A 17,964-nucleotide genomic window follows, 5' to 3' on the forward strand; every position below is an offset into this window, starting at 1 on the left:
TGACACCAATGATGGGGCACTATTCCTCCCACTAACACCAATGATGGGGCACTATTCCTCTAACTAATACTAAGAATGGGGCACTATTCCTTCCACTGACACCAATGATGGGGCACTAATCCTCACACTAACACCAATGATGGGTCACCATTACTCCCATTAACACCAATAATGGGGCACCATTCCTCCCGCTAACACCGATGATGGGGCACTCCATTAATACCTATGACTGGACACTCTTCCTCCTTCCACGGACTACAAGCACTATGTCATTTTTTTTACTCCTACTGACGCTGGCACATTTTCTACTCCCACTGGCTACTCCGGCCCTCCTAAAGTCTGAAGGACAGTAAACTGGCCCTTTGTTTAGAAAGCTTGGAGACCCCTGCCTTAAAGTATAGCTGGATCAGGCCTCAGCTTCAGCGTGCTTCCCCTTTACATTGCCTGGCTTTCAGATGTGCTGGGCACTGTTTAACTTCAATTCTCTCCCCAGTGTTGGCGTTCCAGTGTGCAGGCACAAAATACTCCATAGAAAAAAAAAAACAGAGTTTAAGTGGACTCCGTGCATGGACTGCATTTTAAGTGTTCCCCCTTTACTAAAAAAAACCCCCATCTTTATGGGTGTCAGGGGACGATATTATGTTTATCGCATTTCTTCCAGCTTCAATAGTGCTGAGGGTGAGGTCACTCTCCTGCTGATGAGATCCTGGGGAATGGCAAGTCTTATATGCTGCAGCACAGTGTTAAGAGTGTCTTCTCATCCAGATTTGGGATACTCTTGATTGCCCATATCTCACGGGAAGAAAGACATCACCTTCACCTAGACACCACATGTGCAAGTCAAGGGGAAGGTAAGTATACTATTGTTCTTTCTGCAGGGGGGTCTACTTAAAAAGCAGGCTTTGCATTTTAGATGTGAGGTCCAATTTAACGACCTTTTACCTCATATGCCAGTGTTTGGGTTTGGTGACTGGCCTTAGCACTGCATCCTTGGAGTAGTGATAGAGGGTCACATGCTTACATATATGTGGAAGTACTGGGTATTTCCAAGTGCTTCAACACATAAATGGAGCTGCAAGGGAACGCAGTGAATTCCAGTTCGAACGTGTGTTTCTGAAGTGCTGCCTTTGAATGCAAATGCCAGCCTTTGACAATAACTTTAACATGAGCCCTAATGTGTAAGTTGGATGCAAATTTTACAACCTCCTTCTATAACAAGGAGGGACTGAGTTTAGTTTCCCAGATACTGCTACCAAAGGACTAACTGACTTTGAACATCTCAAAAGAAGCCAGTAGAGGGTAAGTAATACAAAAATGCATTATCATTTACTCTGAATTTTGTAGAATCTCTATAGTAATACAAGAATTCTCTCAGGCCAGTGACATTAGTAGTTTTGCTGAGCTGGTGGCATGCCAAGGGAAATCTAACTTATGGGGATGACCAACCCTGCCTGAATTCACACAAAACTAAAAAATGTGTAGTGCATGTATGTATCTAAGTGAAGCGGTTAAATAGTAAGTAGCAGTGTCAGCTCCAGGTTAGCTCAGCAAGCTGCTGTCATTCATAAACTTACATAAAGTTACATTTCTAGCATAGCAGCCAAGTTACTTTGGTGTTCAACAGCACACAGCATAACAAGATTAATAGCAAAAGAGAAAACCATGCAAACTATTAGAAAACATCATGAAGTGATGAGCCGTGATGTTCTATTGCATCCATTACCTGCGTTTTTTGGTCTTTAGTGGTACTCAACTGAGTCAGGTACCAGGGAGAATTTTGTGGTTGAACTTCAAATATACTGAGAATAGGAAGCATCAGAGCCTGCAACAATCCGGCTTCATCATTTCTGTCAATGGCCTCATTTACTTGGACTAAGGCTACATTAGCTGAAAGGAAAGACATTCTTAACAAGTTGCAAAATGTTATTACGCTTATTAAATAATGCCACAACTTTTTTTGGATGTTTTCTTCACTTGCCATCTTTCTTTGGCATTGAAATGGTGTTCTGCCTTCATTGAAAAGTGGAAAAGTCCTACACTCTGTGGGTATTTTACAGAAGCAGAATACATCTCAAACCACAACTTAGACCAAGTGGATTTCTGAAACCGCGTTAGTCATCGAACAACCATAGTAGCTCTCATTCAGCTAACACAAGACATCCAGGAGGTGCCATTTTGTTTGACTCCCTGAGTTAAGGGTTTTACTATGACTATTTTCCACAAGAAACTAGTGGGCAAATACCCTGTGGAAAAAGGTACTGCAGAGGCACATAAGTATAGGACATGTCAGTAGAACAAGGAGTTGCTCTGTTCTTTCAAAAATATCTTAATACTCATACAGCTGTGCCTAATGGTCAACTGTCCTTTACACTTACTTCTCACCCACATATAAGTCCTATCACTTATCCTCAGCCCTTAAAGTGGTATTAAAATTATAATTTTTTTGGATAAAAAAAAAAAAAAAGGCTACACTTATCTGCTCTGTGCAACAATATTGCACGGAGCAGTCCTTTATCTCCTCTTTGGCGGTTCCCCACCAGCACTCTCCATTTCCTCTTCCTAGGAGTACCCCTTGGCAAGCTTTGTGCTGTGGCAGCACCCTTGTGGGTGTACTACTGAGCTGGGCTGTGTGCAACTATAGACACACAGTACCCCGCAAGCCATGCCCCCACTACCTCATCACAGACATTTGACTGACAGCAGCCTGTGTCTCCTGCTTATGTCAGAGTCTCCTGTGAGAAGAGAAAAATAGGAGAGCAATGCTGCAGTTGGGATGGGATATGGCAAGGATGGATAATGGGGTGCTTTTCTCCTTAAAGCAGGGAAATCATTAGGGGACAACTAAAAAAAACACTTTAGAACCACTTTAAAGAGTATGTAAACCCTAACAATAAATTTCACTCATTTGCTCCCTTTTTGGTCTGTTATACTATATATACACCATTAAACACTTTTGTTATAACCATTTTATAACTGTAAGGAAACATCTGTTGATCCTTACACTAATCTTGCCATTTTATAACTTCCTGTGCTCTCTGCTTGTACTGCATTATTATCAATTACATTGCTCTGATCTCTGAGGAGAACAGTACCCACTTCCCACTAGGTTATAAAGAAAAAGAAGAGGTGGCGGTTATTGTAGTCTAAGGACTGGCTACAACATATAACATTTTTGGTTTTGGATTTAGTTATGCTTTAACCCATTTCTAAGCATTAACCTAACACTTTCAGTTATCCACGAACACCTAACCCTATCCTCACCCCAAACATACCACTTAATCTAACCCTTTAAATAACGTTTAATCCAAAGGAAACTTCTGCTGAGATAAATACACAGGTTAGTTGGCAGATCTCTGCTATTAAAAATGCTAGTTGCCTTGCTGTCTTGCCAAATATCTGGATTCAGTACTTTGAGTTACAGCCCTGGAAGCACATACAGTTAGGTTCATATATATTTGGACATAGGTACAATTTTAGTTTTTTTCAGGTATTGACCAAAACATATTCAAGCTATAGTTCTATAATGGATATGGGCTGAAAGTGCACACACTTCAGTTTCATTTGAGTGTATGTACATCCATATTGGAGGAAGGGTTTAGGAAATACAGCTCTTAAGATTAGCCATCCCCCCTTTTTCAAGGGATCAAAAGTAACTGGACAAATGAATATAATCATAAATAAAATGTTCATTTTTAATATTTTGTTGAGAATCCTTTACTGGCAATGACAACTTTTAAAGGTCAGCACCAGCTGGGTAATCACAAAAATCAGAGTGCTGAGATACTAGTGACCGGTTATTCCTACCCTCCCCATCCTTAGTGTAAGCAACATCATCACCATGGCTTATAAAAGGCAGCTGTACTGAAGAGGAGGACAAATGCTGCTAAGCTTGTTAAATTGGGTTCCCTGGGAAACAGTAAAAGTATAGGGCACCCATAAAAAGATATCAGGTGCCATAGGGCAGCGAGGTTGCCAACATTGCAACTTCAAAACATTGGACTGAGATGGGGTATAGGCTCATGATGTTTAACCCTTAGCCAAATAATTTTCAAATTCCATTTTCTGAGCAGACACAGTAATATATTTGTCCTGTATAATATGGATAGGTACGAAAAATGTGGAGCCTCTAAAGTAGCCTCTCTCAATCAGGGTTCTTTCAGAGCAGTCTTTATCAACCTTTTTAACATGGATGAACCCTTGAAATAAAATTCTGGTCTTGGGGAACCCCTGCTAATATAAGCTCATGGGGCATTAGTGCAATGGTCACTGGGAAGGCTGCTCCTTACATTTGTGGTCACTGGGAAGAATCTTTCTTACAGATAGCTAAAAAAAATCAATGTTGTCAGTCTTTACTGATCTAAGAGGTAGAAACATCCCATTGCTCAAGGACCTCCTAACAACCTTTGGAGGAACCCCTATGGAATTTTGGTTGAAAAAAACTGCACTAAAGGCTGCCAGGGGTTCCTTGACCAGGGAAAAATTTCTACCTCTCATATAGCTAACCACTGACAACAATGATCTTTTTAGTTATCTGCAAGGAGGGGATGTTGCTCACTGACCACAAGGAGCATTCTTCTCCATGACCAACAAACAGGCCCCCAAGCTGTAGTTATAGTAATCATTAGCAGGGGTTCCTAGAGACCAAAAATTTATTTCAAGGTTTCCTCCATATTAAAAATGTTGAGAAAGGTTGCTTTAGGGCATGGTGACATCATTTATAGGGCTAGGGTACTATAATATCTAAACATGGTCTTGCATTTTCCACTCTTTCATTGAAAGCAAATGACCCCTTTATTAACATATCTTGTATGTTTCTGTATCACTGACTGGAAGCAAAATGCATCACATTGCTTGTGTCTTGAGGACTCAAACTATAAAAGAAAGTTTTTAGTTTGAAGCAAGATTATTAAGCAGACTGGCAAGCAGCGGGAACATTTGCTTCTATTGCTGTAGGTTAAACAAAAGCAACAGCGTAGCAATAACATACCCATGCAACAATACATTATTATAGCGCCAACACACAGCTTAACCTTTCAGTCGTTTCAGCCACTCAGGAGAGAACACACCTCAGAGTTGCCATTTACTTACTGTTAACCTTATTAATGTGACCTTGTATCTCTGCTTGTGTGAGCAGCTCTTCGTACACATCTCTTTCCTCCTCAGAAATACTGCTGTTCTGTAAGCACAAGACAAAACTAATTAACAATAGGAGTTAAAGTCAAAAGGGTCAATATGATCCTACACATTCAAAACTGTTCTCATAACACAGTTCAAGGCTATTTATAACACTGTTTGTCTGTACTAGAGTTAGCAAATGTTCGCTATTAATTTGTGCTTTTTTTCAATTTGCAAAAATTGCAGCTTCTTTACGCCACAGCTGCAGCATATTGTATGCGCTACAAGAACGGTTCTCGGTGACTGAGGTATGGTCAACTGCTGGGCCGCGGCCTTCCCTCTCCCAGGCCTCCATCTAGCTGCAACACCTTCGCCTCCCGCAGTGCCTCCCAACCTCTTACAGTGGCCCACAGTGCCACTAGGCCCCGACACCAGTCTGCTTCAGAGTCTCCAGCAGTCCACAATGCTTCCCAGCTCGCTGCAGAAAGCTCATATCCTACAGGGTCATCAAGTCAGCTGCATAATCCCCTAACCTACTCCACAATCCTCATCTCCCCCCACAGTGACACCTAGTATCCAGAGCCTTCCAGCATTTCAATATGTTTTACATTCCCATACTTTTATTGTGTTAGTATAAACTTTACTCTTTACTGGTGGGCATGGAATGTTTTGTAAGAATTTACCAGACTCAAAAAGGTTGAGAACCTATCTACGTGTGCAGAATACTTGCTCCCCCACCAGCCTCTGTGATTTCTTGTTTGCTTGCACAGCTTTCCAGGAAACACAGTGGCTGTTGGAGTACTTATTAAACTCATCTGACCAAATACTTGCAGCAGTAGGGGAGCAGAAAAGTGGTGGCTTTTAAATACACAAGCCACCAGAAATGAAGGTATATTCATGCTTCGTTTACAGGTGAGCTATTGGAGAAACATCAACTTAAAAGCAACCTAGGCATGATATACCAGTGAATGAAGATAAAACATACTTACGTTCCTCTCAGTAGAGATCATCACTCAAAGTCCGCAGGGAAACTAAAATCTCTGGGAGTGTCGATCTCCTTGGTCCTCCACAAATCCCACTGGTTACTCCTGTTAACATTTATATCCCTACAATGTCCTGTAATGATGTGTCAGATTCCCTTTGGACCTGAATATTTCTACTGAGTGGAGCAGTGGTGTGTAGCACAAGCAGCAGGAGCTGTACGTGTATATATATATTATATATACATACACGCACACACACGTACATATACACACACACTATATGGCCAAAAGTATTACGACACCTGCCTTTGCATGCACATGAACTTTAATGGCATCCCTGTCTTAGTCCGTAGAGTTTATTAGTGTTGGCCTGCCCTTTGCAACTACAACAGCTTTAACTCTTCTGGGAAGGCTGTCCACAAGGTTTAGGAGTGTCTATGGGAATGTTTGACCACTCTTCTAGAAGCGCATTTGTGAGGTCAGGCACTAATGTCAGATGAGAAGGCCTAGTTCGCAGTCTCCACTCTAATTCATCCCAAAGTTGTTCTATCAGGTTGAGGTCAGGGCTCTGTGCAGGCCAGTCATGTTCCCCCACCCCAAACTCGCTCATTCATGTCCAAATGGACATTGCTTTGTGCAGTGGTAAGAACATGGAGGGGCCATTGCCCAAACTGTTCCCACAAAGTTGGGAGCATGAAATTGTCCAAAATGTATAGGTACGCTGACGCCTTAAGAGTTCCCTTCAATGGAACTAAGGGGCCAAGCCCAACCCCTGAAAAACAACCCCACATCATAATTCCCCCTCCACCAAACTTTACACTTGGCACAATGCAGTCAGGCAAGTACCGTTCTCCTGGCAGCTGCCAAACCCAGACATGTCCATCGGATTGGCAGACAGAAGCACAATTCATCACTCCAGAGAACATGTCTCCACTGATCTAGAGTCCAGTGGTGGCGTGCTTTACACCACTGCCTCTGATGCTTTGCATTGCACTTGGTGATGTAAGGCTTGGATGCCGCTTCTCGGAGATGGAAACACATTCCATGAGGCTCTCTACACACTGTTGCTGTGCTAATCTGAAGGCCACATGAAGTTTGGAGGTCTTTAGCTATTGACTCTGCAGACAGTTGGCGACTTCTGTGCGTTCAGCATGGGCTGACCCCGCTCTGTCATTTTATGTAGCCTATCACTTCTTGGCAAAGTTGCTGTTGCTCCCATTTAATTATAATACCACTAAGAGTTGACTGTGGATTAACCACTTCCAGTCCAGACACTTTCACTCCCTTCCTGCCCAGGCCAATTTTCAGCTTTCAGTGCTATCACACTAAATAACAATTGCGCAGTCATGCAACACTGTACCCATATGAATTTTTTTTTGCACTTTTTTGAGACAGATAAAGCTTTATTTTGGTGGTATTTATTCACCAATTGGGTTTTTTTTATTTTTTTTGCTATGTAAAAGAAAAAGTCCAAAAATTTTGAAAAAAAGTGTTTTTCTTATAAAATTTTGCAAATAAATAATATTTCATCATAAATCTTGACCAAAATGTATTACGTTAGCTTTTTAGTAAAAAAAATAACCCAAATTAGTTTATAACCAAAAAATATAATTTTTAAACATTTCTTTTTACATTTGTATATTATTATTTATGCTTTTTGGGTTTGTTTTTTTTTACATACGGTCACCCTAGCAGTACAGTGTCACCATGGTGACACTGTACTACTTGTGGGAGGTGATGAAGATTTTTTATTTTTTTTTCACAGATTGCTTTTACACCCATAAAGGCTGTAAAAGCAATAATTTCTCCTTCTCTCTAGCTGCATTCTTGCAGCCATTGAGAACTACTGTGTGAGCTGTGATTGGTCACAGCTTGTCACATGGTACAAGGTTGTTGTGAATAGCCTTGTAACATGTGACCTCTGTGATCATTCACAGATTTCACAAATAGTAAGCAATGATGTCAGAAGTGACATCTTGCTTACTACTCTGCATGTGATCACTGATTGGCCAATCAGTGATCCCATGATGGGGACCTCGTACAGAGGTTCCGTCTGACGATCGGTGTTCCACTGTGTCCGGAGGACACAGCGGGCACCGGATCGAAGTGCTGCGCGCTCCCAGGGAGCGCACAAGCAGGGTGAGGGGAGGCCATTTATAAACATGGGCTGAGCCTGCACTGCCACCATCCGGCCGTTTATATACATGGGCCGGACAGGAGGTGGTTAAGTAGCAAGGAAATTTCACAGATGGACTTATTGCATAGGTGGCAACCTGTCACGGTACCATGCTTGAATTCACTGAGCTCCTGACAGCGAACCAATCTTTCACAAATGTTTGTAGAAGCTGTCTGCATGCGCCTACATGCTTGATTCTTTACACCTGTGACCATGGAGGTGATTGGAACACCTGAATCCAATGATTTGGAGGGATGTCCCAATACTTTTTGCAATAAAGTGTGTATGTATGCATGTATGTGTGTATACACACACACACACACACACACACACACACACACACAATGCCACTGCTCTGCATAGAATCCAATGTTTGCCGTAGAGGGCCTGTTTTTTTTTTAATTGTTTACCTTTAATTTAGCATTCTCCTCTTTTATTTTCTTAGCTTGAGAAAGCTCATCATGGTACTGCTGGTCAAATCCCTCCTCCACATTTAACAGTATTGCATTAGGATTCCTAAGGGTCACCATTGTCTGATTGGTCACTCCTTTGTCCAGTGCTTCATTAATTGCAATTACAGCTGCGTGCACTAAAAGCAAGGTAGAATAAACAACAAAAAAACATAAACAAAGGCTAAATATTTATTTACTTAGAAAAAAAAAACCAAAAAAAAAAAACCAACATGTTGATTGTGGTGAAAGTAGACCAAATATAAAACTGATCAAAGACCGTTAACTAGTAAGGCTGGCCATAGACAGATTGAGATTCAGCAGGAACTGGCTGAATTTAAATCCATCTATGGGCAGACTGGTTGTATCAAAATCAATTTATTGATTGACTTTGGTACAACCAGTCTGTTGGGGGTTTTTTGTGCCACCACTGCCAGCGCATACAGTCACCAGCAGTGATCACTGTACTTTGATAGCAGGGAAACCTCCCTCTGTCAATACAATAGAGCAGTGGGAGGAATTCTCCCATCAATACTGAAGAAAAGTAAATTGTGTAAATCTCTGGTTTGTTTAGGTTTCCCTTTAGGGCTGGGTTTGTATGCAAATGCAAGTTCCTGGTCATTACCTTTAGATAAAGTAAATGCTCAAACCCACATCTGATCAATAAATCACACAATCTAAATGGAGTTATTTAGATTGTGCAGATGAGAACAGAGATTATGTGATCACGTGTTAAAAAAAAAAAAAAAAAACCCTGAACGGGTTTGTTTTACAGTGAAAGAGTTCACATATACTTTAAAAAACAAATGTGCCCACTGACATGAGACACATGCTCTCCAATAAGGCCATTTCAGCCAGGAATAGAAACAATCCCATGTCTATGGGGATTAAGCAAACACCATCCTTCAAAGACAATCCAGAAAAAAACCCAATATGAGTAGTCCTAAGACCTTGTCTGACCTCATTTCCCCTGATAGTGGTGGTGTCCGTTACTGGCTTCCTCCTCCAACTTTACCATACCATAGACATAACTGCTCCAGTGACAATTGTACTCACAGATATCCAGAGACAGTTGTATGCCTACATGCCTAACTATTCTTAAATTCTACAAGCAGCTTAGCTACAAACCAAACTTTGATTGTGGAGTAAAAGTGTTGCATGCAGATTCTCACAGTTTTCCACTTGATCCCAATTAGAATAATTTCGAAGGGACCTGCGGTCTGACCTTTAGTATCCAATAGAGCTAGAAATGTTCCTGCAGACAGATAAGTGGACATCTAATGCTGAAGGAAGTTTACTATTCATGGAAGGTCAAGGATGATAAAACCACCCTTGGGCATCTGAGCCAACCAGTGCACCACTAAAAATGAATACTGTGCAACCAGATATGTTTAGGTTGTACAACATGGTAAGGGAAGTGTGCTGCAGATTAATTTAGCATAGTGTTGTCATGGGGAAACAACAACAATCAGACAAGGTATCCAATCCACCTGATTACCATAAACTATCTTCACCCCAGATCAGCCTCAGTTAGCACTATCCACAAGTACCTCACAGACTGGCCACATAAATCAGATGGCATTTTCAATTTGTAAATTCAAAAATCTACCAAAATCTAGACCCTCACACTGGATAAGCATGGTTGAATTTTATAATCATGAAACAAATCTGAAAAAAGAAAAGTAACTGTGTGGTCAGCCTCAGATTTTGCAGTGTTGATTGTCTGGGATGTAGTCAGTGATGGTGCCATTTAAAAGGAGTCATTTCCTGTTCATATAGTCTTTACTCCAAAAAATTAGAAGAACAGTGAAACTATCAGAGGTTATGTTATGGGAGATTAGGCTGAATAATCTGGTGGTGGGTGAGTCTTATATTATTCGGTCATTGTGTATATTTAGTAAACTCGCCTATGAAACTTACAGGCTGCTTCATCCACAGACAGTTCATTGGCCAGGATACCTCCTATTTTATTGAAGGAGGGCATCTGAATACCATATTTTTCCAGCTCCTTCCTCATGTTACTGATCTCCTCCTCTAGAGAACAAACACAATGATTAATGCTGAGTATATAACATGTCCTATTTTTAAACAAATCACAAACATACCAGACATTTTCATGTGAAAAACAGTGTAGCAGTTATTGTTTGGCATTATCCTGCGCTTACTACTCTCAGATCACACTCAGCAATTAGCACATACTCACCTGCCTTAATTCTTTGTGGCATCAATTCAACAAGGTGGTGGAAACATTCCTCAGAGATTTTGGTCCCTATTGACATGACATGATGCTGTGGGATTTGTCAGCTGCACATTCATTATGCAAATTGCCCATTCCACCACATCCCAAAGGTGGATTGAGAGCTGGTGACTGTGGAGGCCACTGGAGTACAGTGAACTCACTGTCATGTTCAAGAAACCAGTTTGAGGATTTGAGCTTTGTGACATGGTGCATTATCCTGCTGGAAGTAGCCATCAGAAGATGGGTACATTGTAGTCATACAGGGATGGACATGGTCAACAACATTACTCAGGTATGCCGTGGGCTTTAACCACCTCCCACCCGCCATATAGTCCAATGACGGGCGCAAGGTGGTTCTCTCGTTCTGATAGGATGTCATATGACATCCTGCATTCTCACCGCGCATGCGCGGCTCGGAGTGCGCAGCGCGGCAATCGGCGGTGCGCTGTGTCCCTCGGACACAGAGGATCACCGATCACGGAAAGAGCCGAAGATGTCGGCTCGGTCATGTGATGAGCTGTGTCCAATCACAGCTGATCACATGTAAACAAGGAAATGCCGGTTATCAGCGTGACAGCTCGAGAGGAGAGCCGGTAATCGGCTTTCCGCGGAGGGGACATGTACACTGATCATCAGGGCACTGATGATCAGTGTGCCCTGATGAGCAGTGTGGCCTCAGAAGTGCCACCTGTCAGAGTCCATCAGTGCCAGCTGAACAGTGCCATGTATCAGTGCATACCAGTGCACATCAATGCCACAAATCAGCACCCATCTGAGCTGCCCTTCAGTGCCGCCCATCAGTGCCGCCCATCAGTGCCGCCCATCAGTGCCGCCCATCAGTGTCCATCACTACAGCCTCATTAGCGTACATCAGTGAAGAAGAAAAATCACCTATTTACAAAATTTTATAACAAAAACTAAGAAAAAACTTTTTTCTTCAAAATTTTCAGTGGTTTTTGCTTTAAGAAAAAATAAAAACCCAGAGGTGATTAAATACCACCAAAATAAAGCTCTGTCACAAAAAAATGCTAAACATTTCATATGGGTACAGTGTTGCATGACCGCGCAATTGTCACTCAAAGTGTGACAGCGCTGAGAGCTGGAAATTGGCCTGGGCAGGAAGGGGGTATATGTGCCCTGTAGGCTAGTGGTTAAACAAACAATGCACAATTGGTACTAAGGGGCCCAAAGTGTGCTAAGAAAATATCCCCTCACCATTACACCACCAGCCTGAACCACTGACACAAGGCAGGATGGATCCATGCTTTCATGCGGTTTACGCCAAATTCTTACACAACCATCTGAATGTCGCAGCTAAAATTGAGACTCATCAGACCAGGTAACTTTTTTCCAATCCTCTGTTGTCTCTGTTGAGCCTTTGCTAATTGTAGCCTCTGTTTCCTGTTCTTAGCCCATCTGATTCAAGGTTCGATGTGTTGCGCATTCAGAGATGGTATACTGCATACCTTGGTTGCAACGAGTAGTTATTTGAGTTACTGATGCCCTTCTATCATCTCAAACCAAACCATTCTGTCCATTCTCATCTGACCTCTAACATCAAGAAGGCATTTTCTTCCACACAACTGCAGCTCACTGGATATTTTCTCCTTTTCAGACCATTCTCTGCAAACCCTAGAGATGGTTGTGCGTGAAAATCCCAGTAGATCAGCAGTTTTTATAATACTCAGACCAGCCTGTCTGGCGCCAACAACCATGTCACGTTCAAAGTCACTTAAATCCCCTTTCTTCCCCTTTCTGATACTCAATTTAAAAACTTCAACAAGCCATCTTCACCATGCCTAGATGCCTAAATGCATTGAGTTTCTGCCATGTGACTGGTTGATTAGCAATTGTGTTACCAAGCAATTGAACAGGTGTACCTAATAAAGTGGCCTGTGAGTGTATATGGTCATTCAATGAGCACTGTTGATATACAAAATGTTGCATTCTTTCACAGTCAATAGGATTTTAGCCCAATAATGAAAAACACTCAGTCTTGCCTGTCACAAATGTGGAATATGCAGTGTTGTATAATATGTAGCATGTATCATTTAATTAACTCATGTTTGCGATAAATTTACTGTAAAAAAAAAGTAAAAGGTATGGGCAACACATTGGCTAGTGTAGCTCTTACCCAGATTCACAACTTCAAAGGTAATATTTAAAAATCTAAGAAAGTCTGTCAATGGTAACCACAGAAGAGTGTTTTCTCTTAAGCAGAATAAGGAATGAGTGATAACGGAGGTCATGCTTCTTACCTGTGAAGTCCACTTTCCCCAGTAAGTCTTGTATTTGTGGGGCAATTCCAAGCTTGAACAAATATAAACTGTAATGAAATTAAATAGCAACAATAAATTATAAAAATAATTTATGCAACAAAAGTATTAAAAACAAATCTGGATGTGGAAAACGTTTGAAATAATGCTCCTGGGCTTATTGCTTTCTTGAAAACCCTGTCTGATTGCTAGTATCTTTCCTCCCATGCAGTTTTAGTCAACTAATGTTCGTCATAGTTTTAGTCAATAACATTTTTTCAGTGATTAAAACTAGACTAAAAACTAAGTTTAAAAAAAAAAAAAAAACTAAGTCATGGTGACTAAAACTATAATAAAAATCCACTGACATTTTCGTCAACTAAAATGTTAGGGAGGAAAGAATTGGGAAGAGATCCAATCAGAACTAATATCTTTGGACTTAAAGCTGTGTCTTTATTGCTTGTTTAAGCCTTAATAACACAAGTAGTAAAAGGTTAATGAATATTTACTCTAGGAATGTATAATAAGATTGGAAATTCTAGGGATATGCTTAAATAATGCATCATACTTCAACTAAACCCATTCTACTGTAGATGTAGTCGCTTAAAATCATATAATATTTAGTCAACTAAAACTAGACTAAAATTTAAAACAAAACAGACTTAAGTATGACTGAAACTAAATGGCATTTTAGTCAAAAGACTGACTTCAACTAAATCAAAATTAGCTGTCAAAATTAACACTGCTCCCTTGCTCTTCAGGGCATAAAATGTGCATGCTCAGGGGGACTGCAAGTGTATGCTTATATATGACGCTTTAGAAAAAGATCTCTGCCAACGTATCATCATGCCTGCACCACCAACTTTCACCTAAGATCTATGGTCAAATCTATCCAGTGTAGACAATGTAACTGCTATGGGACGCAGTATTGTCTGGATGTTGAAAAAATATTCTAGTCAGCAATAGTTTTTTTAACTAGGCTGAAAAAAAATAATGCATATAAAGTTCATGAAGCTGTATCAGAGTGCTAAATTATGTATTTTTTTTATATGGCTACCAGGATTGTAGAGAAGGTGTGCATGTCACCTAGGTTTCTTACCAACGCGTGATTCTGAGTTTGAGTCTAACAAAACGTTGCTTTCTCAGATCTTAAGTTCTGCGGAGGGTCCTGAAGCCTGCAGGCTTTGTAGAGCTTTGGGTGATTTAAAACCTCCTTTCCAAGGTCTATATCTTACCTGGCAGTCAGACCTTAATCTTTTTTTATCAACTGTGTATACAGGCATTTTTTACATGTGGGCTAACTGATGCTAGAGGCTTTCTTTCTTTCTCTTGCCCTCTCTGGTGTGGGAACCTGCTACTGAATGAAAAAAAGGACTGCTGAAAGAACACTAACAAACATACATGCTACCTGCTTGTTTTGGGGAAGCCATTAGGTGGCACCCTGTTATTCAGGAACCAACACAAGTTTTATAATGTTTGTATAAAGCCCTCCTGCTCTGAAACTATACTTTTACTGCTGTGCTGAATGAAAGTGTAGGACAAACCTGCTTGGATTGGTTCTGGGTGTGAATGTCTCTGGCATGGTTTATGGCTGCCAATGCCAGTTGAACCTATCTCCCTTACACTAATATATATATATATATATATATATATATATATATATATATATATATATATATATATATATATATATATATACGGTACATACATGCACACACACAATTTTAGGAGCTATAAAAAATTATAAGGATACTGAAACTGCAGCCTGCCTGGAATGTAGTTACAACATACTAAGGTCTGTATAATTAAACACTAAGACCAGTCTGAAAATTTCATATAATCAGTCGTGAAGCACACTTGGTAAGGCACTTGCTATCCTCAGCAATGCATTGAAAACAGCAATTAAACAAAACTTCTAATCTTTGTGCTCATCATCAAAGCTTTTTCTTTGTTTCAGAAGAAGGATGTGACTCATTTATTTCACAGAAAGCATCAAACTGTTCTTAAAGAAAACGATCAACTTTATTATCATCTTCCTCAATCTTTAGCCGCTTGCTGTTCTCTTAAAAAAAAAAAAAAAAACACCCCAAAAAAATAGTTCTCCATCCTTAAAGAGAAAGTCCAGGCAATTATTGGAAAAAAAAAAAAATCAAGTTACGACGTTACGGTAAATAATCATTCAAAAATGAATACGGTATATCTGTATATACTGCTAGTAAGAGTACCTAAGGCCTCTATTGCTATTAAACCACCATAATTACTTGCATGCCAAGGCTAAGAGTGGGAGGGTCAGGCCAGCTCTGGATTACTACAAAATGTCATCTGCTTAAATGTGGGCATCAGGGCTTGAGGTGAAAGGTGTATGTAGAAGGGAAGTACAGATGGTGTATCTAAATTATGAGCTGATCTTCATATAAAAGCCCAAAAGGAGGCTGAGGACAGGGAGGTGTCACAAGAAGCTGCAGACTATAGATAGTGGGGTCACGCTCAGGCCTCTTGCACACTGCAGCTTGAAAAAGCTCAATACAGCAGGTTTTTTTACTGATCTAAAATGCAGCCCATTGTTTACAATGTACCAGTACACACAAGCGCACAAACAAGCAATGTGTATTCTTGAGTAAAAAACAAAACAAATTGAAAAATATGCATTGCTGGTCAGTAATTTGCACCGGTGCGCTTAAATATTATGAGCTTAATTAATAATGGATTTTATCTCTTGTCTATTGTGTGCGAGAATGAGCATGCATGCAAATGTACGCAAGAATATGCACAAAGTAAATACCTACAATTATGTCTAAAAATGCTGGCGTTCAAACATCAGCACTGTGTGCAAGAGGCCAAAACACACAGGTGTGTGTGAACCATGAATGCTGAACTATTTCACATATGCATTTAAACTAGAACTATAGTCTATTTAGATATGCATAAAATGACAATCTTGGTATTTATGAGGTGTAAGTACAAATCTAAACTTCAAAGGTACCGTTAATAAAACTGTTTTTCAGGCAGGAGCTTCACGTTCGTTTATAAACAAAGTGTGTCCCTTTACATTTACCTGCCTCAGAGTCCATCCATATCTAAAAAATTGGAAAAGGTATGTATCCTTTTCCATTTTTTTCAGACCTAAATGTTACGTATGAGAGATGAACAAAAGCAATCAGATTCAAGGTCATTTACTCCCGGCCAGCCATAAACCTAACATGGGTTCATTGTTTTTAAATATGATAAAAATGGACACAATGTCACAGAAGTGACATCCGTTTCATTCTGCTCCAATTCAGCAAGGGATCGGTTCACAAATCCCCAGCTGATTGGACCAGACACAGCCTGTGTGAACATCCTAGCTCATGGAAGCATATATTTAAATGGGTAATGGGGGCTGATCTGGGGACAGTAGAGAAAGAATGATTGACTCCAAATTGGTCTACAGTGATGTACTACAATAACTAGTATAAAGACTGCCTCTAGTCAAACTTTCATTAATTACGTAATAATCATAAAATAGAGACTACTGTGGCTGTTTTTGCAAATAAGAAAAATGATTATTATTTGTGTTATCATTCAGCAGGATTGTAACGAATTCTAGAAGGAGCTTGACATAATATACAGTAACTGTGGGGGATTAAATGAGAAATAAATCTGAATGTTGATAAGTATAAGTCTACGCACTTAGGCAATGATAATGGAATTGCCCCCTCCACATCAAATGGAACATAGTTGGGCAAAGCAGGGTTGTAAAACTTTTTGGAAATTTTAGTCAACAGCAAGTGCCAGTTCAAATATATGTGGATTGGATGCAGTTTGAACCGCATCCAATCTGAATGACATGTGAAATAACACTGCTTCCTATGGTGCCTGTTCACATATGTCCGGTGCACTGGAGGTGCAGATTCAGTGCAGATTTTGAAAAAGTGTCAAGTCCGATTTCTGAGCAGTGCGGTTTGGTTCAGGTGCGGACTAAAGGCTATTGACTTCTATGGGAACAGTTTCTAAACCACATATGTGTGAACAGGATAAATTTCTGACCTGATCCTGTCCTGAACCTGATGTAAACCTGACATGAACTACTGAACAACTACTGTGTCAGATAGCTGTGAAACCTGAGCTTCAATCCGCACCACACGTGTGAATCAGCTCTAAGCCTATCAGTGTCACTCATTTACAGAGGGTATCTAAAAGAAGAAAACAACATAGCAGAAAGAATATAAATTAAAAGGGATATTATAAACATATGATGCTGGCATAGTATGGTATGAGAACTCTATTGAGAGTCCTTCACCTCAAATCCATAAAGAAGACACTTAGAAACCTAAGGGAAAAGGGGCAGGGTTGGTAATAGTTGGCAAGCACAAAAAAAAAATTCCACAAACTAGAGAGCAAGTAAAAACATGGAACTCCTTTGGGATATTAACATTCTCTTAAGGGCCACCTTACATACACACGTAGCACAGTGACCTAATGGTTAGCACTTCTGCCTTGCAGAACTGGGTACCTCAGTTTGAATCTGGCTACAACACGATCTGCATTGAGTATACAGGTTCTCTCTGAGCTTGTGTGGGTTTCCTCTGGGTGCTCAGGTTTCCTCCCACACTCTAAAAACATGCTGGCATGTTAATTGGCTCCTGTATAAACTGGCCCAAATATATGTATGTGAGATAGGGACCTTCGATTGTAAGCTCCTTGAAGGCAGGGACTGATGTCAATGTACAGTATGTAAAGTGCTGCGTAAAACACTGGATTGTATGTG

General features: G+C 40.4%; 1 protein-coding gene across 3 annotated transcripts in view; it reads right to left on the reverse strand.

Moving 5' to 3' along the window:
• The window catches only part of IQGAP2 (IQ motif containing GTPase activating protein 2), a 387,646-nt gene that overhangs the window by 178,647 nt on the left and 191,035 nt on the right, over nt 1-17,964 (reverse strand). For 2 of the 3 annotated variants that reach the window (XM_089694224.1, XM_089694223.1), the window contains exons 6-10: nt 13,221-13,288; nt 10,644-10,757; nt 8,685-8,863; nt 5,089-5,176; nt 1,724-1,887 (exon numbers count right to left, since the gene is read on the reverse strand). In XM_089694224.1, coding sequence (XP_089550350.1) covers nt 1,724-1,887; nt 5,089-5,176; nt 8,685-8,863; nt 10,644-10,757; nt 13,221-13,288 — 613 coding nt within the window. The remainder of the gene's footprint in view (nt 1-1,723; nt 1,888-5,088; nt 5,177-8,684; nt 8,864-10,643; nt 10,758-13,220; nt 13,289-17,964) is intronic. The other variant, XM_089694225.1, reaches the window with a different exon arrangement.

The sequence above is a fragment of the Staurois parvus genome, unplaced genomic scaffold (assembly GCF_062004578.1).
Source record: "Staurois parvus isolate SC_StPar_1 unplaced genomic scaffold, SC_StPar_1.0 ptg000656l, whole genome shotgun sequence".
NCBI lineage: Eukaryota > Metazoa > Chordata > Amphibia > Anura > Ranidae > Staurois > Staurois parvus.